At 32.2% G+C, this 25,292-nt stretch overlaps 9 protein-coding genes across 9 annotated transcripts; 5 read left to right on the forward strand and 4 right to left on the reverse strand.

Moving 5' to 3' along the window:
* Window positions 1–3,302: 3,302 nt before the first annotated feature.
* RO3G_13352 (uncharacterized protein) lies at window positions 3,303–4,336 on the reverse strand (the record flags this gene model as incomplete). Its single annotated transcript, XM_067667936.1, has 4 exons — window positions 3,303–3,551; window positions 3,611–3,792; window positions 3,873–4,148; window positions 4,204–4,336. 4 exons carry the CDS (start codon window positions 4,334–4,336, stop codon window positions 3,303–3,305), a joined length of 840 nt encoding a protein of 279 aa, XP_067524037.1.
* A 3,865-nt stretch (window positions 4,337–8,201) lies between these two features.
* Window positions 8,202–9,060, reverse strand: RO3G_13353 (eukaryotic translation initiation factor 6; the record flags this gene model as incomplete). The annotated part of the gene is made up of 3 exons (XM_067667937.1): window positions 8,202–8,832; window positions 8,897–8,993; window positions 9,051–9,060. The coding sequence occupies 3 exons, from the start codon at window positions 9,058–9,060 to the stop codon at window positions 8,202–8,204; spliced, it is 738 nt and encodes a 245-aa protein (XP_067524038.1).
* Window positions 9,061–10,430: 1,370 nt separating this feature from the next.
* RO3G_13354 (uncharacterized protein) lies at window positions 10,431–10,946 on the forward strand (the record flags this gene model as incomplete). The annotated part of the gene is made up of 2 exons (XM_067667938.1): window positions 10,431–10,469; window positions 10,632–10,946. 2 exons carry the CDS (start codon window positions 10,431–10,433, stop codon window positions 10,944–10,946), a joined length of 354 nt encoding a protein of 117 aa, XP_067524039.1.
* Window positions 10,947–11,806: 860 nt separating this feature from the next.
* RO3G_13355 (uncharacterized protein) lies at window positions 11,807–14,193 on the forward strand (the record flags this gene model as incomplete). The annotated part of the gene is made up of 7 exons (XM_067667939.1): window positions 11,807–12,240; window positions 12,450–12,543; window positions 12,640–12,906; window positions 13,416–13,543; window positions 13,597–13,716; window positions 13,858–14,081; window positions 14,168–14,193. The coding sequence occupies 7 exons, from the start codon at window positions 11,807–11,809 to the stop codon at window positions 14,191–14,193; spliced, it is 1,293 nt and encodes a 430-aa protein (XP_067524040.1).
* Window positions 14,194–16,391: 2,198 nt separating this feature from the next.
* RO3G_13356 (uncharacterized protein) lies at window positions 16,392–17,220 on the forward strand (the record flags this gene model as incomplete). Its single annotated transcript, XM_067667940.1, has 4 exons — window positions 16,392–16,401; window positions 16,458–16,510; window positions 16,575–17,025; window positions 17,078–17,220. The coding sequence occupies 4 exons, from the start codon at window positions 16,392–16,394 to the stop codon at window positions 17,218–17,220; spliced, it is 657 nt and encodes a 218-aa protein (XP_067524041.1).
* A 20-nt stretch (window positions 17,221–17,240) lies between these two features.
* On the reverse strand, window positions 17,241–18,050 carry RO3G_13357 (GTP-binding protein rhoA; the record flags this gene model as incomplete). The annotated part of the gene is made up of 5 exons (XM_067667941.1): window positions 17,241–17,402; window positions 17,455–17,589; window positions 17,644–17,753; window positions 17,810–17,897; window positions 17,955–18,050. The coding sequence occupies 5 exons, from the start codon at window positions 18,048–18,050 to the stop codon at window positions 17,241–17,243; spliced, it is 591 nt and encodes a 196-aa protein (XP_067524042.1).
* A 2,668-nt stretch (window positions 18,051–20,718) lies between these two features.
* On the forward strand, window positions 20,719–21,644 carry RO3G_13358 (uncharacterized protein; the record flags this gene model as incomplete). Its single annotated transcript, XM_067667942.1, has 3 exons — window positions 20,719–20,883; window positions 21,053–21,083; window positions 21,172–21,644. The coding sequence occupies 3 exons, from the start codon at window positions 20,719–20,721 to the stop codon at window positions 21,642–21,644; spliced, it is 669 nt and encodes a 222-aa protein (XP_067524043.1).
* A 353-nt stretch (window positions 21,645–21,997) lies between these two features.
* Window positions 21,998–24,011, forward strand: RO3G_13359 (uncharacterized protein; the record flags this gene model as incomplete). Its single annotated transcript, XM_067667943.1, has 8 exons — window positions 21,998–22,036; window positions 22,109–22,667; window positions 22,720–22,853; window positions 22,904–23,487; window positions 23,540–23,654; window positions 23,727–23,757; window positions 23,808–23,896; window positions 23,991–24,011. 8 exons carry the CDS (start codon window positions 21,998–22,000, stop codon window positions 24,009–24,011), a joined length of 1,572 nt encoding a protein of 523 aa, XP_067524044.1.
* A 426-nt stretch (window positions 24,012–24,437) lies between these two features.
* Window positions 24,438–25,190, reverse strand: RO3G_13360 (uncharacterized protein; the record flags this gene model as incomplete). The annotated part of the gene is made up of 1 exon (XM_067667944.1): window positions 24,438–25,190. The coding sequence occupies one exon, from the start codon at window positions 25,188–25,190 to the stop codon at window positions 24,438–24,440; it is 753 nt and encodes a 250-aa protein (XP_067524045.1).
* Window positions 25,191–25,292: the final 102 nt, after the last annotated feature.

The raw sequence follows: 25,292 nt of genomic DNA on the forward strand, positions 1-25,292 counted from the left end.
ATCAGTTTGCTTTCCTTAATATCTCAAGTTGTATTAGCTGAAGACAAGTATTCATTTTTAAAGCAAATAATGATTTGTGAGTCTAATAATTCATAAATGGTCAAAAGCAATCAAGTAAAAAAAAAAAATTGGCTCAACTTTAGAACAAAGCCTAGCAAGTTTTTAACTTTGGTGCAGTGGATGTTGTATTTGGTATCACAAGAACAAAATTTGTTTTATCCCTTTTTTTTAAATCTGTAATTCATGCAGCTTTCACATTTATTGCTAGATGATCCGACGTCCAATTTTAAACTCATACAATTCACTCTCAAAAAAAAAAAAAAAAAATAGTGGCATGATTCTCCATATATCTAATAGAAAGTTCGCATTCCAGAAAAAAAGTTAAAGGGGTGGATGTCAAACAAGTAGGTTCGATTTAAAAAATAAGTAAGGATTAAAATAAGAATAAGGTTCATCAATAGGCAATTGCCCCTTTTTTGGAAATTTGAACTAACTGTAAGTGGAGACGTGATTTAGTAACAGCTAATTAAAGCAGTAAAACAAAAAGGTTTATAAAAATCATGTTTGTCAAAAGTTTCTTCAAAGGATTTTTTACGGATATTGGTAAACATATGCCTTCAATTTTTGGCTTTTAAAATGATATGCACAAGTGTATAGAATGAAAATAATTTTATGTCTTTATATAAAATATTAACGCATAAGATTTCTGATACATAAACAAAACTAGTACCAAGAAAAAAATCGACTTTTCTTCTTACGTCGGTGGTTATCTTTTCAAAACTATTAGCATCAGTTGATAAATGTATTTCTGTGTGTTTTTCCGTTTTCATTAATAAAATTAATACAAATGTTACATATGGCAGCTTTGGAATCCTAAAGAATCAATATGTGCCTTATAGATGGGTCGATTTATAAAAATTTGTTTGTTGAATGTTAGCTATATTTATATTTTTAAGTTTAAATTAAAACTTCCTGATACAAATAAGAAACGTTAGTCTGCATAATAGAAAGAATTGATTTAATCAAAATTCCTAAAGGCTATCCATTTTTTTAAAGTTCTAGAAAAGGATAACTCAAAATCTGCATATCAACATTAATTTAGGTCTATACCTGCTTATAAATCATAGTTCCAAAATAATAATAGTAATAAAATATTTTTTCAAAAGGAAAAGTATACAAGGTCAAGACTAGCATATTATATACCAGACAATTACCCTTTCAAGCAAGATCTTTATTAAAAAAAAGAAATAGTATTATATTATTACAAAATACAAAATATCAAACTGCTTATTTAAACGTCCTAGAAATCGAGTTAAAGGCTTTAATGCTTATACAGTTGCCAAAATCAACAATTTAAAAAGTGCCTTGCAATTGATTATACTTTATTTAAGGCTCTTTAGCCGGTAGCTATTCATAAACCTCAGATGATGGTTTAGTAACCTTTAGTACTCAAAACACAAACTAGCTCTTTTATTTTGTTTCAAGAAAACGTCAAATGACTGGATGTATACATTATGCATCGACAATCTTTCCTCTTCCATGTTTTCTTTAATTCAGCTGTCATCTTTTATTTTATTTTGATAAAAAAAAGTATTTAATGTTAACATATTTGTGTTGCGTTGGTGCAAAAAGAAAAGAAAAAAATACAAGTAATTTTTTTATGTTTATCAAACTATGGATTTTGGAGATATCTCAATTCCCTAAAGTCAGGACAATAACTGAGGCTTGCATAAAAAAATAAAACACATGAAATAATAGGTCGGTTGCTATACTGCAAGCATACATATGAGCTGAGGTCACCCTATATGCTTTACAGCTCAATTTCTTTTAAAGTATTACAATGGATTGTGTACAGCTTTTAAAAACGTAAAAATGTTTTTTTCCTAGAAAATCTAAGTCGAGAAAAATTTTGAAGTTTTTTTTTATTTATTTATTTTTACTTTTTAAAAACAATTCTTTTACCATGTTATGGCGAATTTGAAAAAGAATTATGTTAGAAGACTGTAAAGTAATGAGGGCGTCTGTTAAAATATGCTCATAACTTAAAAACGAAACTTTTCATTCAACCAAGAGCTAATTAGTATGTAGAGTTACTTAACACTCTGCATTATTCTATTAGACTAATTTCAGCTCCAGCTTTACTTTCTCGCATACTAGCAATTTTTGATATTATGAGTTCAAATTGATAATCTATAATAATAAGCAGCTTTTTTTTCAATCTTACTACCCCTTATTTTTTTTATCAAGTATTATCATACAATAATAAAGACTAGTGTAATTTATATGTTTTTTTTAACTTATAGTCTACATTATAAAGTATGCGTTTGCTAGTAGTACCAAAGTAGTATTCTAGGACATTAAAGGATAAATAAATTGCCGATATAAATAGTGCACAGTTAATAAAATGCATGAAATAAACATGAACATAATAAAAAGAAAAGATATGAATATTTCTTGCAAATTATTTTGTTTTGTTCCCAAAATGATGCTTAAAGATAATAATTCAATAAGGCTAGAGCATAAGACGATTCTATTTAATAATATCATGGTTTCTAATTAAAAACAAAAAACAGTAAGTCAACAAAGAATCATAACTACATTAAATTATGCAGGTCAATTCATGATTTAATGTAAACACTTGATCCTCAATCACTTATCCTACTTGATAAGGCATTCATGCTGGATAAGTTCATTTTGATATATAATCATATCATTAAACCTTGACAATTCTAGATCGTTATTGTTTTATTATCTTTGAAGCATAGCGTGCAGAATAAACTAGTTTTTTGAATCGTGTCGATTTTGAGAAATATGTAATGTATAGCTTAATTAATTTGATAGTATACTTACTTTCTCCGTTTAACCTGCTTATCATGTTTGATAAGGTTGTACCTGACCTTAATAGGCTTTTGTAAATGAAAAAAAAAAAAATGCTTGATAACAAAAGATCTTTCACACCCGTGGCTTTGTAAATGGTTAAATATCTTTCTAAAACTACTATTTAAACAAAATATATATTTTGATTGCAAATGATGAAGTCATTAAATGTCTGAATATATTATATTTTATACGAGAAAATAGATGAATGCTCTTTTATTATACAAATATGTATACATTAAATGTAATTCTTATTGTGCTTGTTCCAGCGTTTGCAAATATAAGGAACGATCTCGTTCGGCCTGTCGCATTTTCATTAACGTGATGGATTCATAATCATAATCAAAGATACTTGAGGATGACTTCTACTCAAAAATAAAGAAGAGTTATTATACATAGACTACAAAATGGAATTGGTACCAGATTCATACCTTGCCTGAGGGTATATTGCTTGGTTTGAAAAATGAATGTGATGAGCTCGTTGCAAACAAGGGTTTACCAGATGCTGTTGTCTGTCGGTCATTTGTATTAAAGTATGCTGCTCTAGCTTGCTTTTTCATCTCTTCAGCCCTTTGCATTCTTTCCACTAAATTTGGCACTTTTCCTGCTGCCCAGTCAATGTTCTCAAACTGTGTTAGCGTCGGATGGAAATCCTTCTTCATAATAATACCGTACTATACAAGAAAACAACGAATTAATCAAAAGACACAGAGTATTTGTCAAGAAAGCTTACCGCATCTACAACTGTCTTGAATACAACAAGAGCACTGCCTTTCTTTTTTTGTGACAGTGCTACTGTATCAATACTTGCAAGTGGACTTAACATTTGTTGAAGATCTTGTTCAGAGAAATCATACTTTTTACGTTTCCATTTAAATTTAAGTGCACAGTCCAGTTCAGTCGGTTCAGGCAATTCTATTACATGTATGAGTCTCTTCCCTATTCTATGCTTTTTATTTCGTATATAGCTTCACCTTCTTTCTGTATGTTTTCACTGTTCCAATCTTCCTGTCTCCTCTTTGCACCCTCTTCACGCAAACGAGCAAGATGCGCTTCATATTCTGCTTTTGCCTGGTTTTCATCATTGCGTGCCTTTTTGGCTTCGTTTTCTCTTCTTTCTAATTCTTCCTGTGCATTTCTTCGTTTTGAATCCATTTCATTTTTCTTTTTCAATCGCTCTTGGCGTGCCCTATGCTTTTGGTCATAATCTTTTCTTTTTTGCACATCTGTCAAAGTCTCATAGGCTTGAGTTAAAGTATGAAATAGTGCAGCTAAATCAAGAATCGATGAATAATGTTAAATATAACATAAAGCTATTTTTGTTACCAGCATCAGGGCTTGGGTTCTTATCTGGATGTACTTTCAAAGCCTTTTTCCTATAGGCTCTTTCAATTTCTTTTGATGTCGAGGTTATTTCGACTTCCAATAGTGCATAGTAGTCAAGATCTTTGTTTTCCATTTCTTTAAAGCTGAATAATAATAAAAAAAGCCGCTCTGTAATTTTATTTAGCTTAGCATGAAGTTGGGGTGAAATAAAAACGCATTTTGGCTCCAATAAGCCACTGTTATTTTAGACACAGAGTATCCCCTTTTTTCTAGAAAAGATTATTGTCAAGAACCATTTTTGATATGTATTAAGAAAAAGATACGTGTTCTATTTAAAGATTAAGCTCACTAAAAGGAACCACAGTCATTCAAATAAGTACATTCTAGACATATTTACAGTATGAATAAAATAATCCATTTCATTGATAAGGCTGGTGATTTATTGATCAATAAATTTTGAGAGGGAGTATTTGCAGAATGTATATAACAGAAAGAAGACAATACCTAGATTGACGACAAGAGGACAGAAGAAGCGATAAGAAGCCTATCGAGCTACGCTTATTTACTCGAAAAAATATTAAAATAATAAAATTTTCAAAAGTATATATTATTTTCTTTTCAAATCAAGAAGCATGATTTTTATAGCACAGATAATTTATATTATCCCACTTTTATGTAAACAACACCGAGATGTTAAAACGCTTCAAACGTAATTATTATTTGTTCACTCTTATTTTAGGCCCTTGTGGCGTTTGTGCTAGTTTGACCGGACAAGTTCAATAAAGTGCGTGATAAAAAGTTTAAAAAACCTATTTGGAATCAAGAATACGAATGAATTGACAATTAAAGATATGGTGAAATATTGAAGAGCTTTCATGATTAGAGTCGAAGACCAAGTGGGATCATATCACTTGTATCTGTGTTATGTTGAAAGTTGACAATCTTACAGAGAATAGGACATCTAGCTGGTCAGAGACAGAGCTAATGCATAATAAGCATTACTGGCATTAAGAACACGAAGGCAGATGATTCAAAAGGAATAATAAAGGATTGTCTAAGGAAAAAGAGGCATATTCTTCGCAAACGCCATAATTTTTCTTGTTCTGTGTCTGAATTATTTCTTTTGTATTTTTTTAAAATGGACATTACTCTTTTCCGAAAAAAGTATATGGTTAGAAAAACACAAAATCTTTAGTTCAAGACTGAAATATAGGTGAAGTTAAAAACATACATAAATTAATAATACAAAGCGTATCTATGTAAATTAGCATTGCTCCTTTATAAGCCACGTTTATCATAATTTTTTTATAAAGCTCTTGCGTTAGAGAGAACACTGATAAATTACGACACTTTATATGTTCATTCATACTATTTGAAACAGATAAAGCGTAATTTTAGGAACAAGATAGACGGCGTAAATGTCATGTAGGTAAATTTTTTATTTAACTATTTCGCGTTAAATAAATATTGACATATATTCTCATTCAAGTAAAACTGAACTCTTTGCACAATTATATATCGATCCAATTATATTCTTTTAATGTTTAGAAGTGGACTTATTTGTTTGTAGTAGTCAGAATGTCACGATGATGAGCTATTTCCTTTGACAAGTCGTTTTCTATCGAACAACTTTAGATAGATTTTTGTGACTCTCCAAAATGATTGGCCAGAATTGTGACAGTTTAAACATAATGAAAAATTTTTTTTATAAAAATTATAAAATGACAAGTTCTTCATTAAAGAAGTTTTTCTCTTTTTCATTTAATGTAAACAAATAAAAAGGTTAGTAATTTATTCAAAAGTCGAAAGGAGGATGTTTCGCAAAAGATGTTTATGTCAAACAAACTAGAGTTTCTGATTATTGATGTAAAATCTTTATTACTGATGCTACCATACATCCTTCTTGAAACTTGTTTTGATTTTTAATTTACTTACTCTTTAAACAGAACTCTTTTATAAAAATAATGTCTTTTTTTCTTGTTATCCTTGTATGCTAAGCTGTAATATAATGTAAGTAGAAAACAAGAAGAGTATTCAAATGATGATCAACTTTTTAAGTTGGAATTACCGCCTGATTCTTAATGAAGACAAAAATTGGCTGTTTTACTGATAAAAATGCTCTTCATCAATGATTATTGAAGCTTTCAACTAAACTATATTGATAGATTGCTTCGCCAATATTTGCACGGTAACTTGCTACTGCTAATGATATATAGCTTTGGTAAATATATTTATTATTTATGTCTTCATGTTATGATGAACTCTTAGATGACGAGTCTGACGAGTCATTCAATGTTGATAAAACTCTTTTAATACCATTCATGCTTTACTGAAACATGGAAGACATAAAATATCATGAAATGAATGTGTTATTAACTTTTTTTTTAGTAATTGAGAAATCAAAGCGCTCTAAACATACTTTGCATATTTGTCTGTTTTTGATGATGAGGTAAATATACTTAATAGAAAATGATTATAAATTTGATGATTATAAAAAGACAAAAGACAAGCATATGTCTGATATCTTTGAAGAGAATCTTTCTTGTCTGATAATCATTTTTTATTTTGATTTTTCATGTGTTTGGAGTCTAACTTTACTGCTATAGCATAAGATGAACTTTGCTGTTAGTATTTTTCCATGTGGAAATCCAGGAATAAGGTATGCTTTTTTTAAACTTCTCTTTCTGAATGATGATACTCTATATCACGACGGTCTTCATAAAATTTTTGATGAAAACGAGTCCTACTCACACCTTCTGAAAGAAAGAGAATTTACATTTTTAATATTCTTTTACTGACTTTTATTTATTCAGGTAAGCGTCTGTTATAGAATCTTCAATACATCATAAATAAAATCCATATTCAACTTTCATTTTGTATTTTTGTGAAAAGCCTAAGAATGCTTTAAAATGTCCATCTTGGACAATTTGTGTTTATGTTGCTTACATTCAATTTGGGAACTTTTTGAACATTTTTGTTCAGCCTAAAATGAGTATTGTGCTTTCATAAACATACAGATCTAGTTACAGTAGACCTCCATTTACTTAATATTTAAATAGAGATTTTGCGTAGATAAAAAAGTAAAGGGGCTTCTTTTTTTTAAATGTTGAGTGATACCCTCAAGATTTTGAATAGAAAACTCATTTGAATCATTAACCATTCTAAATTTAAGTTACTTGATGTTATACATTTGATGACATTAATAGTACATGTATTATATATTTTATTTCCTAATGAGATAATCATTGTCTACACGATCCATAAACGTACAAAGTATCATTTATCTTCATAAAATCCAATTTCTTCTGAAAACGAAATATCATATAAGGGATCTTCCGAGCAAGGTGACCATAGTTTATAAATGCAATCATACCACATTTGTATTAAAAGCAGTCTCTGAATGCTACGATGATGGTTGTTATTTTTTTTCATCAAGTTAATGGAAGACGACCAAATTTTTTAAAGGTATGATTCGAGATTGACTAATTAATAGAATGTGGTTCCACTTCTTCATTTATATTGTCCATATACTCAATGCCACTCTGATCATAATTGTTTCCGCGATCATTTCCATTAAAAAATACTGACGACAGTGTTCTTTATGATAATAGTTTGAAAATGAATTAAAAAAATATCCCCAAAGATGCAAAGTTGTGTCATAGATTTTAAAATTTAATCTTTTGTCATTGAGATTAGCATATTTTATTAACCCTTTCATAACTGTGTATTCTGCAGTTCATCAGGGCTTTTACGCACAAGCCAACACTGCAACCCCTCAAAGCGAATTTAACTTGCATACTTCCTAGTAAAAAATATAGTCTAAATGTGTTGTATATGAATTTACATGGCTTATTTTATTAATATTCTTATTTTTGTTTATAAAGACATTATATGCGAGTCAGCTTAAAAAAAAAATAAAATATATTACAATATTTAATGTGCTTTACAAAAGGGTACTTGTGACGAAGGTAATAAACAAAATGCAAAAATAAAATAATCTATGAGTAAGTATCAACCAATGTATCTCTCAACTCGTTAACGATGGCAGTGGGTTGAGCATCTTGCAATTTGAAAATGCTTTCCATTACACTCAATTCAGTAGAGGTAGTATCCATACCAGCAAAGGCACACCAATCATTGACAACACATCCAGCACCAATCACATCAGAACCACGGTTAACAGTACCTGCGACCAAAGGAATCTGCAAAAGAGCAGACAATTCGTCTTGGTCTTGGATAGAGGTACGAGGGTGGACAATACCACCTTGGTTGCTAATAGCACAATAAGATCCAACAAGTACATTATCTGCAACAGTTTGACGGAATACTTCAACTTTAAGCGTATCAGCAATAATTTCTTCCGTCTCACGATCGATGTCGGGATGAACCAAAGCAACATAATCGTTACAGGCAATCACATTACCCAAAGCAGATAAACGTTCTTCAACACGTTGAACAGCTACACTATCAGGAAGCGAGTTGCGCAAATGTTGAAGTTCTTGATCAGTTGTTGTACTAGGAACAAGTAAACCATTCTTGTTGCCTGCAGTCAAACGGCCAACGATACGTGTGCCGGCAATAGATGTGTGAACTACGGGAATAACATCTCCCAATTCTCCTTCAAAGACACTATTATATTTTGTAAAAAAAACTGTTCTATTTTTTTTTTTTTTTTTTTTTTTTTTTTTTTTACCTGTAAAAGTTTTCAGAGCCACCCAAAGCAACTAAACAGTAGCTATTGGTCAAACGAGAAAAAACACCAATCTCGTTACTGTTTTCAAATTGAGCACCTATTTTATTTTATTTTTATTAATCAAATATTGCTTCTTCTTTTGTCAAGCACTTACGAACAGCCATTTTTGTATAGATAAGAGAAAAAACAAAAAACAATTTTTTTAGAGTCAAAAAAAATTGCTTATAAACTCAAACCCATTGAAGGCGCAGCATCGTTATCCAATAAAAATTGGAATTTGTGACCATGTTTTTTCAAATTAATTTCACGATCCCTGACATTGAAAGAAGGAATAAGAGTTATTATTGAATAATGATCCGTTACCGCAGTAGAGAAAACTGTTACTACTTTATTAAGAAACAATGCTGTTTTGAAAATAAATCGGATGAGATTACACTCCAAAAATAATGACCCCAATTCCAGTTACTTTATATGTCTGAACAGTATCTTTTTTGCATATCTTACTGTGAAGACAGCAGAGTATTTTATAAATAAAGGGTTGTGATTAAAAGTTTGCAAAGATAAAAAAAGACTGGCGTTGGCTAGTATGAATAGATTAGTTTGAAGTCCTTGAATTTTATAAAGTTTTTTTTTGTCAACATAGCAATGTTTGATACGTTAAATTCTTTTTAATAAAACATGCACAAAGTTTGCTCTAATGTTACAACAGGTTAAAGTCTGAATATAGAAATACATTCCCAATCATTTTATTAAAATTAGCAACTTATAATACTTGATACTGGCATGGCAATGTGATATTGCTTCCTCACAGTCAAATTAAGACGACAACTCTAGGGGAACAATGAACGAATTTTTCCAAGATTAATGAAGCTTTTATTCTACATATTTTATTAAAAATACTGAATACTCAAAGAGGTCTCCCTTGGTATATAGTTTAGTATCAACATAGAATCAGTAAGAAGGCATTCAAGTGCATAGAACATTCATCCTTGTTTAACTCCTACACGCAATTACGCTCATCCCTTGTCCTATTTCCATGTATTCAGCGACTCGAATCCCATCCCAATATTAAATTAAAAAATAAATAAACAATCTTTCTTCCATATTTAATATATTTTGTAACCTGCCACAATACTGTTGAAGAGAAAGGAAAAACTAAAAAGTTTGAAAAGAGAATCGAATTGAATATTAGTAAAAAAAAAAATAGAATGCAGCAGGTTACTTGCACAACTATTATTCCAGCTTATTAAGCCTCAAAATAAGAAAGAAAGAATTTCAACCAAATCTAATACCTTATACGTATCAATAATAAACTATTACAGTAAATTTTTTTAGCTTGAACATCCATTTATTTGTATCATACATTTTGGCAAGAAATATATTAATACAGTAGTCGCTCTATTTAAGGATAGCCAAAATTTTTGGGATACCCACCCTTAAATAAAACATGCCCTTCAATCGAAATTTGTAGCTGTTAAAAAATTGAAATCACTTAATATGTATTGTAGCTGCATTATAGACAGGTTTGTACAACATGTTTCCACATAGACCACTGTCGGTTGGTATAGGCTTGGTAATCGTGTAAGGACATTAACAAACCAAAACTTGCTTAAGACCTGATCAAAGTTGCTGGAGGGATAATATACGAGTCGTAGACTCAAAATAATTTTGATGAGAATAAGTATATGATATAATAGATTCTATCTATAAAAAATGTCTAATAATAAACGTGTAGGCCTTTCTTTCTCAAAAAATCGAGTTTTTGGATCAAAATACTACTGGCCAGCTTAATCAAACAGAATTAAATGAATGGGCTATGAAGAAATTCAATTTAGATCAACCACTTGCCCAACAGACTATATCAATCATTCTCAAAAATGCTGAAACGTTATATAGTAATATTAATGTTGTCAAAAATGGCAAAAGTCTAAAAACAACTCGCTATCCTCAGCTTGATGATGAAGTAATAAAGCTTGCTGCAGACATGAACAATAACAATCTGCCAGTCAATCGAGACTCAATCCTTCGATATGTAACACATATTGCTTGAGTGAAGTATAGAATCCTTGAAGATGAAATTTCATTTTTTTCAGGATGGCTTACCAAACTTTTTAAGCGAATTGGAGTAAAATGCAGGCTAACGCATGGTGAAAGTGCTTCGGTAGACATCGTTTCTGAAAACATCCAGAGCGAATTGAGGAAGACAGAAGAACTTCTTGGGCCATGTGATCCTGCATATATCATGAACTTTGATGAAACAGGTTTATATTATCAGCAACCACCAAGAAGAACCATATGTTTCGAGTCGCTTGATGGCCTAAAAAAAAAAAAAAAAATTTTTCCAAGGGGGGTTTTTTTTTAATTGGGGGGGGCCCCCAAAGGGGAAACAATTTTTTTTGGGCAACCCAAAGGGTTATTTTTTTTTTTTGGCCCCCCTTGGGAAAAAAAAAAAAAAAAAAAAAAAAAAAAAAAAAAAAAAAAAAAAAAAAAAAAAAAAAAAAAAAAACATGAAATTGAATACCATTATTCTACTAATGCTTGGATGACAACTTAAAATTTTCACAGCCTGCGTGAAAAAGTTAAATGTTGCCTTTGGAAGACAAAATTGAAAAAATTGCTCTTCTTTTGGATAATGCGTCCATTCATGAAATAAGAATTCCGCTCGACAATATTAAATTGATATTTCTCCTAGCAAACACGACTAGCAAGCTATAGACTCTTGATGCAGGTAGCCTATTATTTGTTGATAAAATGCTATATAAACTGTCTTTTTTTTTACAGTTTTCTCATTAATATTTTGTGTACACAGGAATTATTGACAACTTTAAGGTACACTTCCGAGCCTAGCAGTACGACCGTGCTTTATGTCTGTATATCAGTAAAAAGTTGGATAATCCGAATGTTTACAAAATGTATCAAGCTCAGACTATGTTTTTTCTAGCTAATGCATGGCTTAAAGTAAAACCAGAAACAATAAATGGAATGCTCCCAGATCTCCCCAGGAACTTTGACAACAAAGTTACTGATGTTAGCCAGTTGAACCTTGAAGCAGTTGAAAGCGAGATGATAGTATGTTATACATGTACTATTAATAATGAAGAAGCGGCAGAAGGCAACGTAGATGAAACAAAAGAAAATGGTAATACAGAGCAAGATGAGCAGCGTGTCGATATAGTAGAGTGTAAGAAACGGTTGAAAGAAGCCTATGAAACTATACTCATGTACAAAGTTCCTTTGAATGATCTTGAACGTAAATTACATCGCCGAATTCGAATGAGATTGACTGATTATCGTGCTCTATTAAATAATTCAAAAGAGCAAACAGATCAATCTTATTTTACAAGGTAAAAAATTTATTGTTAGAGTGCTCCAAAAAAACTGTCACTTATAAGAAATCCTCTATTCAATAGTAAAAAATATTTGCGTTGTAGCTTTAAATAGAACAGTGATATAGTGGTATTCATGCTGGGGACCTATGTCTTTCTTTTACAAATACACCCATAAATAGAAAACACCCTTAAATATAGCGACTACTGTATGAATGGAAGAAAAGATTAAATCCATTTAACGAGAATTTCAACAAGCTTCAAAAAGAATACATCAGCAACTTGGAAATTATCAAGAAAGATAACTTGGTCCATCGTGACGTAAAGTCCCAAATACAATTATTTAAAAAACCCTCAAAAGTAAATACAAGCTGGTGTTATACATGTATTTGTAAAAGTGCCAACATTTTTAAACAGAGAAAAGCTAGAGAGAAGCATACCTACAAAATTGTAAACAACGTAATGTATAAGGACAATGCTGCACATAACGAGAATAGCACTATAAATAATATCACGGAATCGTCTCAGGCAGAAGGCTCACGTTCGAGTATTGCTGAAGACGAAAATGCAAGAGAAAAAGAAATAGAAAGAAAACAAACATTTGAGTTCGATGAAGAAAGTGATAATAACGTTGCCCCAGTAGGCTTCAGAATGAACTCCTTGTATCACTGTCTTTATAAATTGGTAAGCAACGCTATACTTCTCTAAAATAAGATTTTAAAATTGGATAAATGTTGTAGCACAAAAATGAAGAAGTCGATTTGAATACAATTTAACTCTACCAGCAGCTACAACCATTAGTCAAAAAATTTACAATGAATGTACCAAATTACTTGAGATGTACAAAAGCTTAAATCCATTAGGAAAGTCAAAACTTCGGTAAGTACAATATATATATATATATATAAACATGCCCATTAACGCTCGCCGAATAATCATTGTCATAAATTATAGTGTACTCTTATCGAGCTGTATAAACACTATTTCAGTTAGCTGTCGTAAATCGATCGAAGCAATTATTGGACCAAAGCAATTAGAACATGTTCTCGGTTCAAAGCCAGTACCGACTTTCTCGGAATACGTGAACCCTGAATGGGCCCAGTTAAAGCTAAAAATACAAGAGGCGAGCAATCCAAATTATGATAATTTAATGATTTGAATTTTTATTAACGATACGTGTTTTCTCTATATAGGCATATACGACTGGCTGTGAGAAAGGTCTTAGAAAGTTTGTGGTGAAAGAACGTTGTAGGATATACGAGAATGATTTGCAGGAAGTAGAAAGGTTTAACTTGATGGTCATAGATGTATACGATCTAATGTAAAATTATTAATACAATATCACTCGGTTTAACATATATTAATATTATGTAGGCTAAATATGGTGACCTTCAAGGACTGGAACGAAGAGCACTTGCATGAAGAAGATTTTGGGTGCTACTGGAAGTCAGTATTTGACATTATGTTTCGAGAAAGCAATATCTCGTTGATAAGGTATATTAAGGACTTATCACAAATTTATCTTGAATTGCTTATACGACCACATAGAGGAGAAGCATGTTGCTTGGCAACAAAATATGAGCGCCAGATCAACGAGTATAAGTACGGGGATGTATTTACCAGTATTTATGGTAGAAAAATCGATTTGATTTTTAAGGGACCTATAGTTAATGACAAGGATGTAAAGAAGACAGTTGAGCTGAGCTCTGTCGAAACCAAGCCAGCTAGTGTAGCGGAAGATGCTGAAGCTATTCAGCTAAACAAAAACATAAGGATAAATAAAAGTATCTTGCACAACATTGTCACACAAATAGGAGAATATGACGACAATTGCTACGTCTTAGGCATAGATATCATAGGTAAAATAAACACACATTTAAACTTTCGCATTGCTGTAATTAAAAAAACCCATTGAACTAGAAGACCTCTCTGCTTTTATATATAGTGTATATCAGTACGAAGATGTCGTAGTTGCAGTCAAGGCTGAAGAAGATAACATGTTTCTGCCAAGTGACATTGATGATTTGGAGGACTTCGTATTCGGCAGCACTGTAGACCAATTGCTAAATTTTAAAGTAAATCAGTACATCCAGTCCATTATTACAAAACAATTTGCTTAGCATTTTTTCTTCTTCTTTTTTTTGTTTTTTTTTGTTATTATTTTTAGAAGTCAATAACCAAATTGTGCAATGATATTAATAAGGCTTCTAAAAATATAGAAAGAACTTTTCGACTACAGTCGTTCCAACGCCAAAGGGTGGGGGGTTTTAAAAACCAAAAGGGGGTTAATATTTTCTCAAAGGACAATTTTTATTTTCTCAAAGGACGGGATTCTTTTCGCTGAAGTTCGATATCTTTAACAATCTTTATTTATTGAGCGTTGATTTAAATATGTTCCTCATTTAAACACTTTTCAAAAACGTTCACAGAATGTTGTACAAACGCATGGAGGTGATTGGGAGGGACAGAATTACAAGCTTCAGCAATTCGTGTAGCTAGGTCCTCCTTGTCCTCAAACTTACTACGCTTGACTGTGTTCTTAACTATTGCCCAAAACTGCTCGATTGGACTGAGCTCTGGGAATAGGGTGGAAGATAAATATGCTTATAGCCTCTCTTAGTTAAAAGTTTAACAGTATGAATAGTCGCATTATCCATAACTATGTAATGGCCCTTCATCTCAGGAAGACATTCCATCTCATCCATATTTTTCTCAAGAAATACAAGCTAATGGCCAGTAGCAGTACCTCTACGCACAGACGTTTTGTTATTAGATGGCGCTTTTCCTTTGCGATCGTAAAAAGTTGATCATAGTGCGCTTGGACCATTCCTTTTGGGAGTTTCGAAGCTCCATGGACACAACAAATTTAGAAGAAATGGCGCCCAAAATCGTATGAGATACTGCTCTCGAAGAGGGAGTGATTACAATAAATAGCTGGTTTTCCTTTTTCAGCCCAACCACCTGAAGGTTGTATGTTGATACTGAAAGCAGATTCATCTATATAAACGCAGTTTTTAAGATAACTCATATCTGTTGCAGTCCATTCTTTGACCCAAGCCAGTCGTTTATCAATCTTGGGTGCTATTATCTCTAGCAACCGGTTGAAGTGTTACTTTCTTGAAAGAAAGATTGCACTCGGTCTTCAAGAATTTATGGACAGTAATCTTTTTAATATTTAAGTCTGCAAAGTTGTGAGTGAGAGAATCAACTGCGTCAGTCATTCATGCTTGCGGGTTATCATCGAAAAAACTTACTAGGTGAGTTTTATGTTCTGGCCCTAGCTGAGGCTTTGGTCTATTAACCAAGTTTGTCTGCTTTTCTAACATATTACAGCCTTTATCTTCTTTAAGTCTTTTAGCCCACTTTTGAGCCGTTCATTCGGCAATACCGTCAGCTAAACGACCAGACTTCGCAGCATTGAAAAGCTTAATTCTATTCATATATACAAGCAAAAGCTTTTGTTCGTTTTAATATTTATTATAAGCTTTTCTCTGCAGTTTAACTGTATTTGCAGTCTCCTCCATGTTTGCATCTAACTCCAAGTCAGGCTCATGCTCATTTCCTTGTATTTCACAGTATTATCTAATACGAGTTAGGTGGTAAAGTAGAATTGAGTTACATCGTCTTCACAGTCCGTGGTATCATTTCCCTGCTCATCGGCAATCTTTCGTTGTCCATCTTCGTAATAAAAATAAAACTCATTTTCTTTTTTTGATATTTACTGCATGAACAAGCGTCCCTTAGCGTTGGAACGACTGTAAACCTAAACTAACCCAGTATCAATGCCTTATTTGAAACATATAGACAGCATGACTAAAAGGAATCAGAATAATAAACATTAAAAGATGGCTCCCCTGATCTTCATCCGAACTACAGAAATTCTAAAACAGATTTGCTGATATAAACTGAGACGATCTGCTGGACTAAATGCATACCTGTACCGCTCAAACAAAGAATTGATAGTAGACTATTTTCTAATTTTCGATGAAGGATTTACTCGAAAGCATTTTATCCTTTGAGTTCCATTAATGCGATATCGATAGCATAAACGTAGTGATAGTTTATCAATATAAAAGCAACTTGAGTACGAAATGCATGATTTATAAAAAAAGTCACTGTAATAAAAAAAGCCTCCATTACGTCTTTTTTTTAATTTGTGATCTTGTAAAATGAATAAAGGTAATCACTTCATAAGAAGTATATTTTAGTATGTTTAACTTTTTATATAAAAATAGGAGAGAGCTTATATCAACAGTTGTCAGTCAATATAAATGGAAAGCAAGGAATGGTAGTTTATTTTTTGCTTTATTAATTCATCAATGTCGATCTAAAGTAATTCTAATTAAATTTAGACTGCCGTAAAGGGATTAATGGAAGAGTTTATTTCTCCACAAACAAATGTAGATAAATTAGTAGAAGGACTAAGGCCTGTGTATGTGGATAGATCGCATACATTTGTCAAAGAAACAGAAAAAAAGAAAGCCAAAAAGGAATTAAAACGAAAAAAGGATCGCAAACTGACAGCCAAAGATAAACGACAGTTAAAAGTATACGACATTCCAAAAGAAGCGCATAAATATAAATTATTTGAGCCACTCTCAGAGCTTTGGCAAGGCTATATGAGTAGTTTGCTGGATAAAGGAGAAGCCAACTTTGAACAGAAATTAATTAAAGCTGATTTTCATGGAGCACCATTCACAGTGATTCAAAGTACCAATCCTTCTTATGTTGGCGTATCAGGAATAGTTATTCAAGAGACATTATCGATGTTTAAGATTATAACAAAAGAAAACAAGTTGAAACGTAAGCCTTTTTCTTTTCTTTTTTATTCTATGCTAATTCTATAATCTAATAGAAATACCCAAAAATACTAGTATATTCAATATATATGTTAGACAGTTAGATAAATCATTTACTATTTATGGTCAGCAATTTGTTTCAAGACCATCTGATAGAGCAGCAAAGAAATTTAAACCAAAGCCTTCCATTGATTTATAAAAAATATAAAAATTCTTTATTTACAAAATAACACACTTCTTTTTCTTGTTCTTTCCAGGATGTTTATTTGCCATTAGTGCAGCTCTTGCTGCATGCTCAAATACTTCACGTACACCTTCACCTGTCTTTGCTGAGCATTCAATATATTTATATGCGCCTATTTTTTGCGCAACAGACATTCCCTAAATAAGAAGGTAACTATTTTATTTTCATATCACATCTATGCTTTATTACCTCTTCTGTTGCTACGGGCTTTTGAGATGTCTTTCTTAATTCCTCAATTTTTGCAGGATCGTTTCTTAAGTCTTTTTTACAGGCAACAAGTAAGATAGGAAGTCCTTGACAGAAATGTAGTACCTCTGATATCCACTAAAATAACCTTGTCAACGTATAAACATACACAAATAAAATAAAAGGTTTTACCTTTTCTTGAACATTGTCCAATGTATCAGGAGAATCAATAGAGAAACAGATAAGAATGACATGAGAATCAGGATAAGACAAAGGTCGGAGACGATCATAGTCTTCCTGTCCTATAATGGAATAAGGAAATTGTATTTATACAAACTCATACAAAAATTGAATATACCTGCTGTATCCCATAAAGCCAATTCAACATGCTTATTATCGACTTCGATATCGGCTACATAACTTTCAAATACAGTAGGGACATACAGCTATGCATAGAAATAAATGAGCTTTTAGTCGTCTTTTCTATATAAGCATCCACTCACCTCTGGGAAAGTTCCTCTTGAAAATACAAACAAAAGACACGTTTTACCACAGGCACCATCGCCAACAATCACAAGCTTTTTTCTTATTTCAGACATAGCAAACCAATTTTTTTCCAGAAATAAATTATGTTGATGATAAAAAAAAAAAAAAATAAAATAAAAGAAAAAGGCGTAGTTTACCTTTAAGTTACTCCACTATCTAATTTTTCACGTTATCCAAATCAGGTAATCAGCTTATTACTGCATCAAATCAACTAGTCGTATTTCATATTCTCGAATGAGAGTAATCGCTTTTGCTCTGTTTATGTATTATATTATGATTCTTGTATATTGTATGAAAGTTAAAAGGATGGGCTACTATTTTGATTTAGGGAAAAATAAAGTTAGTTTTAATGGGCTTATAATAATTGAGCGAATAGGATCCAGCATGACGCAGACGTATTACATTTTTGTTCTAGTTTGTTACCTGAATGTGATTATGAATAGCAATAGCCATTTTTGTATAGAAAAAAGAAAGTGATGTGAAAGTATTTCTTTGTTTATATTTGTTAATAGATAATTTCTTTGTACATTTCTTTGATTGTTCAGCTTCTCATTTGAATGTATCGCTCTGCAAGTGTGTTTGATGGTTTGACAAATTACTGCGCCCCTTCTACTCTAAAAGCTTATGATTTGTGTTACGTTGATGATTAAAGTTAACATCCTTTTATTCTACTGCTGATTGCCTTCTATCCGTACATCTTTTCCTTCGACAAATTGATTTTGAATGAATATATATCATTTGAATATTTAAATGTGCTAGATTGAAAGCTTATTTTATACTACATGTACAAAGAAATTCAATTATTAGTAGATATTGAGACCTGTTTTAATCATAACAACATATTTCAAAAGAAAAATGTATAGTAACCCTCCAAAATATTTTGTCGTTCGGAAAATTGCAACTTTTTTTTTTCTGTTGTTACCTGAAATCTTTTATTTCTCAACAATTAATTAATGAACTTGGACATTTCAACCTAATATATTTAAAAAATAGTAGTAAACTTCTTGATGTCATAGACATTTTGAAGTTGCGTGTAATATTGTTCATGCACAAAGCTGGAATTCGTGCAGCTGCCATTTCACACACCATCTAATTACCACTGACAACTGTTGGGTCAATAATAAATTTGTTATAAAGAAATCGGCTCAATACTTCTTGGACATAACATAGAAAGACCAAAAAAAAAAAAAAAAAAAAAAAAAAAATAGAAAGGACTGAACGACACTTGAAAAGGATAGAATATATGGATCGTTTCATTACTTACGGTCAGCTAAGGTTGTAGCGAGTAGAATGAGATTGATCGTTCTTAGATCAACAATTATCGGTTGTTTGAAGATTTTGGATCGTTCTTTACGGTCTATTAGCCGGTTCGTATCGAATGACACAGCAAATGCGTTTCATATGGGTTCAAAAACACGTCGGCTGGACGAATGAGAATTGGAAATGCTTTGTCAGATCCGATGAATCATAATTTATTATTGAGAACAGCGATAGAGGCACCAGGGTGATTTGAAAGGTTGAAGGAAGATATGAAAAAATATCACATTATATCAATGACTGTGTGGAAAGGAAAATGTGATTATTTGGAATTGTTTTTGGGAGCGAAGCTTTAGACCATTAGTCTTTATAAATAGTGCAGTAAATTAAGACGAACGTGCCAATATTTTGGTTTAGAATGTTCACCTCGGGTTCATTGAACTATTCATAATAGGTATAACTCTTATTTTTAATAACAAGCATCTTAAATTCTATCTTTTTCGGTTATAAGTATCTTTCTTTCATTTTCATTCAATGATTACATATTGAGCTTAAAATATATTTTTATGCAAGGAATTGGATTCAAAATGATGAAGTATTTTGATATATGACTATATAGTGGAAGGCTGCAAATGTTCACATTATAAGGTATACCTACAACAGCAATATACGCCCTGAGATCTTTATATGTTCTAGAAAAAGAGATTGAATGTAACACTTCAGACATTAAGATAATATTCTAGTAGTTAGAAATTGAATCCAAGCCAAAAACTAAAATTCAGCTGAATTAAGCAATCGTGCAGATATGTAAGCCAGCATTACTGATGTAAGATAACAAACTCATATGAACAACCAAAATGATGTATTATACAAGAAATAGTAGTAACTAGAATAACGTGTGATAGTTACAAAGTAAATTGTTTATTCATTGTCTAGCTGCTACACAAATATATTATTTTGTTGTATGTTACGTATGAAATATATTTAGAGATAAATAAAACAATAAAAAAAAAAGCATGCAATCAAACTGCTGGTTAGTAACAAAAGGGCTATCAATAAGGTTTTATCTTTAGGACAATATTTAAAAAAAGAATTACTATTTTTGTTAAATCCTTTCATTTTTACCCTTAATCCTAAAGGGGTTTTAGCTTCTTAATGCTTTTCCCTTTGATATGGCCTATGCAAAATGCTGTTTATAAAACACCATGCTTCCTATACCGTCTTGTAAAATATAGATAAATAAAGTGATTGTTTAATCACATACGTCGTACAGCTGTAGATTTAATTTGGTAACCATTTCCCAAATCAAGTATTAATACGAATTTTTGTTTTTTTGTGGCTACCAAAAATTGGTGCGCACTCAAAGAATACGTTACAAAGAACCATATGGCATGAATTTTTTTTTTCTTTTCTTTTATTTTATTTAAAACTTGATTCATGAAACTAGCTTCTTTTTGAAAAGCAATGTCTGCTTCATATAATGTAGAATATAACACTCAAATACAAAACCCACAACAGTTTGTCTCCTCTGTTGCTGAATTAAAACGGCGTGCCTTTGTTGATAGATCACAGATTGAGAATTATGACATTAAAAATTGGATTAGTTCTGTTGTACAGCTTTATGAACAGGTATAAACCAAACAAAAGAAAAAACTTTCTTAAATAATTGTTAAATAATTGGTTAGGGTGATGCAGCATTACTTAATAACGATTTAGAAAATGCGTATGTAGCTTACATGAAGGGGTCGACAATTATGATTGAAATTATAAAATTTCATTCAAATTATTTAAAGATTAGAATGGACTCTATCCATGTTCAGCTAAGAAAGGTAAAAAAAAGGCTTCTTTTTGTTTTCAGAATACAAGAACTGAAATATGAATAGCGAACTGATGAAGAAATATTGATTTTACTTAAAGACCTTGCAATGAAGATTGATGCCTGGCATAGTTATCAGCAACAATTACAACAGATGTCAACTTATTGCTACAATAATTATACACCATATCCAGTATACAGTTACCATGATCCATATTCGATCAATGTTCAAGATTCATCATCTACTGTTATTAGACAAAACATATCATCACAATCTCCCTTACGTCAGACAATGCCAAGCTCGCAACCGATGACGGTGTCCGCATCATCACACGATCCCTCAGTCAAATTAAATGTATCCAACAATGTAATTGACCTTCCCTTGTGGACACATCATACTTTCCCTAAAAGCATAACTATCGAACCCCTTGATCTTGCTTCTCGAATTCAGTCACAGCAAAATCCACCCAGCATTTTACTTGTAGATGTAAGGAATCGAGAAAGATTTTCAAGTGGATGTATACAGCACAAATGGATTATACAAATTGAACCCTCTGTTCTTCATATAAAGTAATGCATAAAAAGAAAAGAGGAGAAGAAAAGAGTTTTTAATCAACTTTTACATTAGTACTTCAGTTCGTCATGTCGAGGAGAGTTTATTAAATAATCCAAATATAGAACAAAGATTGTTTGCTGAAAGACATAGATTTGATTTGATTGTTTATTATGATCAAATGTCTAGGGATGTTGACGCAACCAACATACCAATGTATACTATAAAAAGGATTTTAGAATCACATCAGTTAAGAAGACCACCAATGATGCTAGTTGGAGGATTTGATGCGTGGCAAGCTTTTATCGGAGAAAGGGGTATTTATAAATTTTCTGCAGTGAATAACAAGGAGAAGAAAAACTGGTTCAAAAGCAATGCAAGTACGTCCAGTGTGGGTACAAATGAAAGTAGCAGTAATAGTGTATACGATTATGTACGTAGAAAATATTTAGCAAAGTAAAAATATCTTGTTAATTTGCATATAGTTTACAGGCAAAAATGAAACTCAACAGAAATTATATTTACCGATCTCTAAACCACAACCATTACCAACCGCCCCAAGAAGAGAATCAACTACGACCAGGTACCCAGAATTGATGGTAAGTGGGCCCACCATACCATTCAAAAACCAGGTAGAACCATCACAAAATCATGTCACTGAGTTACGTCCTGTTCCTCCAGCCCAAGCCAAGCTTCAAAGACGAAGAACATTTATTGATAATCCATTTAATGGCTTTACAACCACAACCAGTAAATTGTACGATGTGCCACCTGTGCCGACAACAAACGTAGCGTCCACAAGCAGTAAAGCAGCACCTCTTCCTTCCACAAAAGAATCATCTGGTAGTAGGCCTTTTACTTTGGGAGATTTTCATCATACATCTACAAGCAACATCCATCAAATTCCTTCGAGCGTATTTTCACAACAAGGAGCACTTATTGTTGTAGGTACAACTGGGCTAAAAAACCTCGGAAATACGTGCTATATGAACTCTATCATACAGTGTTTAAGTGGTACCTTACCTTTTGCAAGGTACTTTATATGTAAGTCTTTTTGTCTCTATCCAATTCATTTTTAACCTATTGGTTTTATAAGCTGGTGTATTTAGACAACATGTCAATCGAACAAACAAGTTAGGAACAGGAGGGATATTAACAGAAAAGTTTGCAGATCTTCTAAGGGCAATATGGAACGAAAATTACAACTTTGTATCCCCCATGTCATTTAGAGTAAGAAAGATTTCATTAAATAAGCTTTAAATTTAATTTGGCTTTTATAGGAAGCCATCATTAGGTTTGCTCCTCGTTTTTCCGGAACCGATCAACATGATTCTCAAGAGTTCCTGACATTTTTACTAGACGGAATACATGAAGATGTTAACTTGGCATCACATAACCACAGCGGACATCTTCCTACAATGACCAAGCAAGAGGAACTCGAGTTTGAAAAACTACCTGACTGGCAAGCGAGTGCGATGGCTTGGGAAAGGTATCTGTCGAGGAATACGAGTATTGTGGTCAGCCTTTTCCAAGGACAATACAGAAGTCGACTGACTTGTTCATCATGTAAACATACCTCGACGACTTATACTCCCTTCATGTCACTTTCGCTTCCCATACCCGCCAAGAGTCGGCTCAAGATTTCGAATGTGACCTTATACCAATGCTTGGATTATTTTGTAAAGGAAGAAGTGCTTGAAAAGGATGATGCCTGGATGTGTCCAAAGTGTGGTAAAAAGCGAAAGGCAACCAAACAACTCATGATATCAAGGTTGCCAGATGTGCTCTTGATTCATCTTAAGCGATTTTCAGCAGATGGTTTATTTAAAAATAAGCTGGATGTCATGGTGAAATATCCAATCAAGTATGTAGATCCAGTCTAAGAGAAAAAAAAAATATTGATTAAATTAAACTAGAGGATTGGACTTGTACAATTATGTTTCAAGGTTTATTCCTCCTCGACCACCATCTTCTTCTACTTCCTTGGCGCAAGACCGAACTTTGTCAACATACGATCTCTATGCTGTATCGGTGAGTAAAAAGAAAGGGGAAATAAATTGCATTAAAGATATTAAACTTTCTTTTTTGTTATATTTATTTTAGAATCACTATGGATCCCTTTCTGGTGGACATTGTAAGATGTCAGTGTTTTATTATTGATATTATTCTAATGTATATACATAGATACTGCTTATGTGAAAGATGGACATAGAAATATTTGGCATTATTTTGATGATAGCAAATTCTCTACATGTGATGAAAGCAAAGTAGTTGTAAAGTATTTAATAAGTATATTAAACTTTATTTACTCATTTATCCTTTTTTTTCACTATAGACAAAAGCAGCTTATAATTTATTTTATGTTAGATCAAAAGTAAAATAATTTAAATATAATTTTAATTGTAAATATTATATATAAAAGCAATCAAGTCTTCTATGTTTTATTTTATTGTATTTTTTTTATATATTTCTAAAACACAACAAATATATATAAAGAATGAAAGAGAAAGTTATAATGAGCATATGCACACAGAGAGATCATATTAAAAAAAATCGTATATTTTGTGAAAATATACAAGGAGCCAACAATAATAATAATAATGGTGGTGGTGGATAGTAATGCTGTAAGAAATGTAAAAATGCAGTAAATGGCATAGAAAAGGGGAAGGGGGGAGAGTGGAAAAGTTGGTGTAATTAGGGGGGAAAGAGACTATAAAATAGATTAAAAATGAAATTAAATTTAAAATGCAGAATGATTGTGTGTAGAATTAAAAAAAGAGGAGGGTTTAATGACAGGTTCGGCGGAGGATAAACTTATAACATAGGAGCTGGTGAAGATGAGGAAGATAATATTAAATCGAGGCAGGAGTCATAGTAGCCACCTTCAATTGAAATAGGGGAGCCTGTGGATAGCTTGGGTGTCATCTGTTGTGAGATGGGTGAATAGTTTAGCGTTTGAAAAAAGTCAGTAGTGTTCCACTGAGGATAGTCGTTATAGGAGTTTCTTGTATAAGCAGGATACATGTCCTCTGTTGTCGTCATCCGTCTACTGGCTTGATTGTATTCGGGGGATGGGAAGATTAAGTACTCGGATTTACAAGTTTTTGGGCCAAGAGAAGGGCAAGACCTTCTTCTCCATTCGTCCGAAATACGAGAGTCTACAGGAGCAAGAGGATGCAGAGTGAACCATTCGTCCGATTTCTTTTCATCTGAATAATAATAATCTTCTTTATTATCTTTGGAGGCATCGAGCATACAAGAAGCAGCAGCGACTGTGGCAACTGATCTCGCGTTCATCTTGTCTGATTTCTTTTCTTCTGTCTTTTGAGTAGATTTACGTCGTAACAACTTTGCCTTGGCTCTTCGGTTCTGAAACCAGATCTGTACACCACGAGGAGTCATATCCAGTTGTTGAGCAAGGATACGGCGAACGGTAGCATTAGGTTTTGGGTTTTCTGAAAAGGATTTTTCGAGAATTTTGAGTTGAGCACGAGAAGTACGACGTCGATGCTTGATCTCGAATGGATTATAAAAGGTAGGGCGGAAATCAAGATTATCGACAGGCATGTTGTTATATCCCAACATATAATTCTCTTGACTAATCATGTTGCTGCTGCTATAACATTCATTCGGTAAGATCGTGAAAGACGTTCAAACGGTGCATAACAT

The sequence above is a fragment of the Rhizopus delemar genome, genomic scaffold (assembly GCF_000149305.1).
Source record: "Rhizopus delemar RA 99-880 supercont3.12 genomic scaffold, whole genome shotgun sequence".
NCBI lineage: Eukaryota > Fungi > Mucoromycota > Mucoromycetes > Mucorales > Rhizopodaceae > Rhizopus > Rhizopus delemar.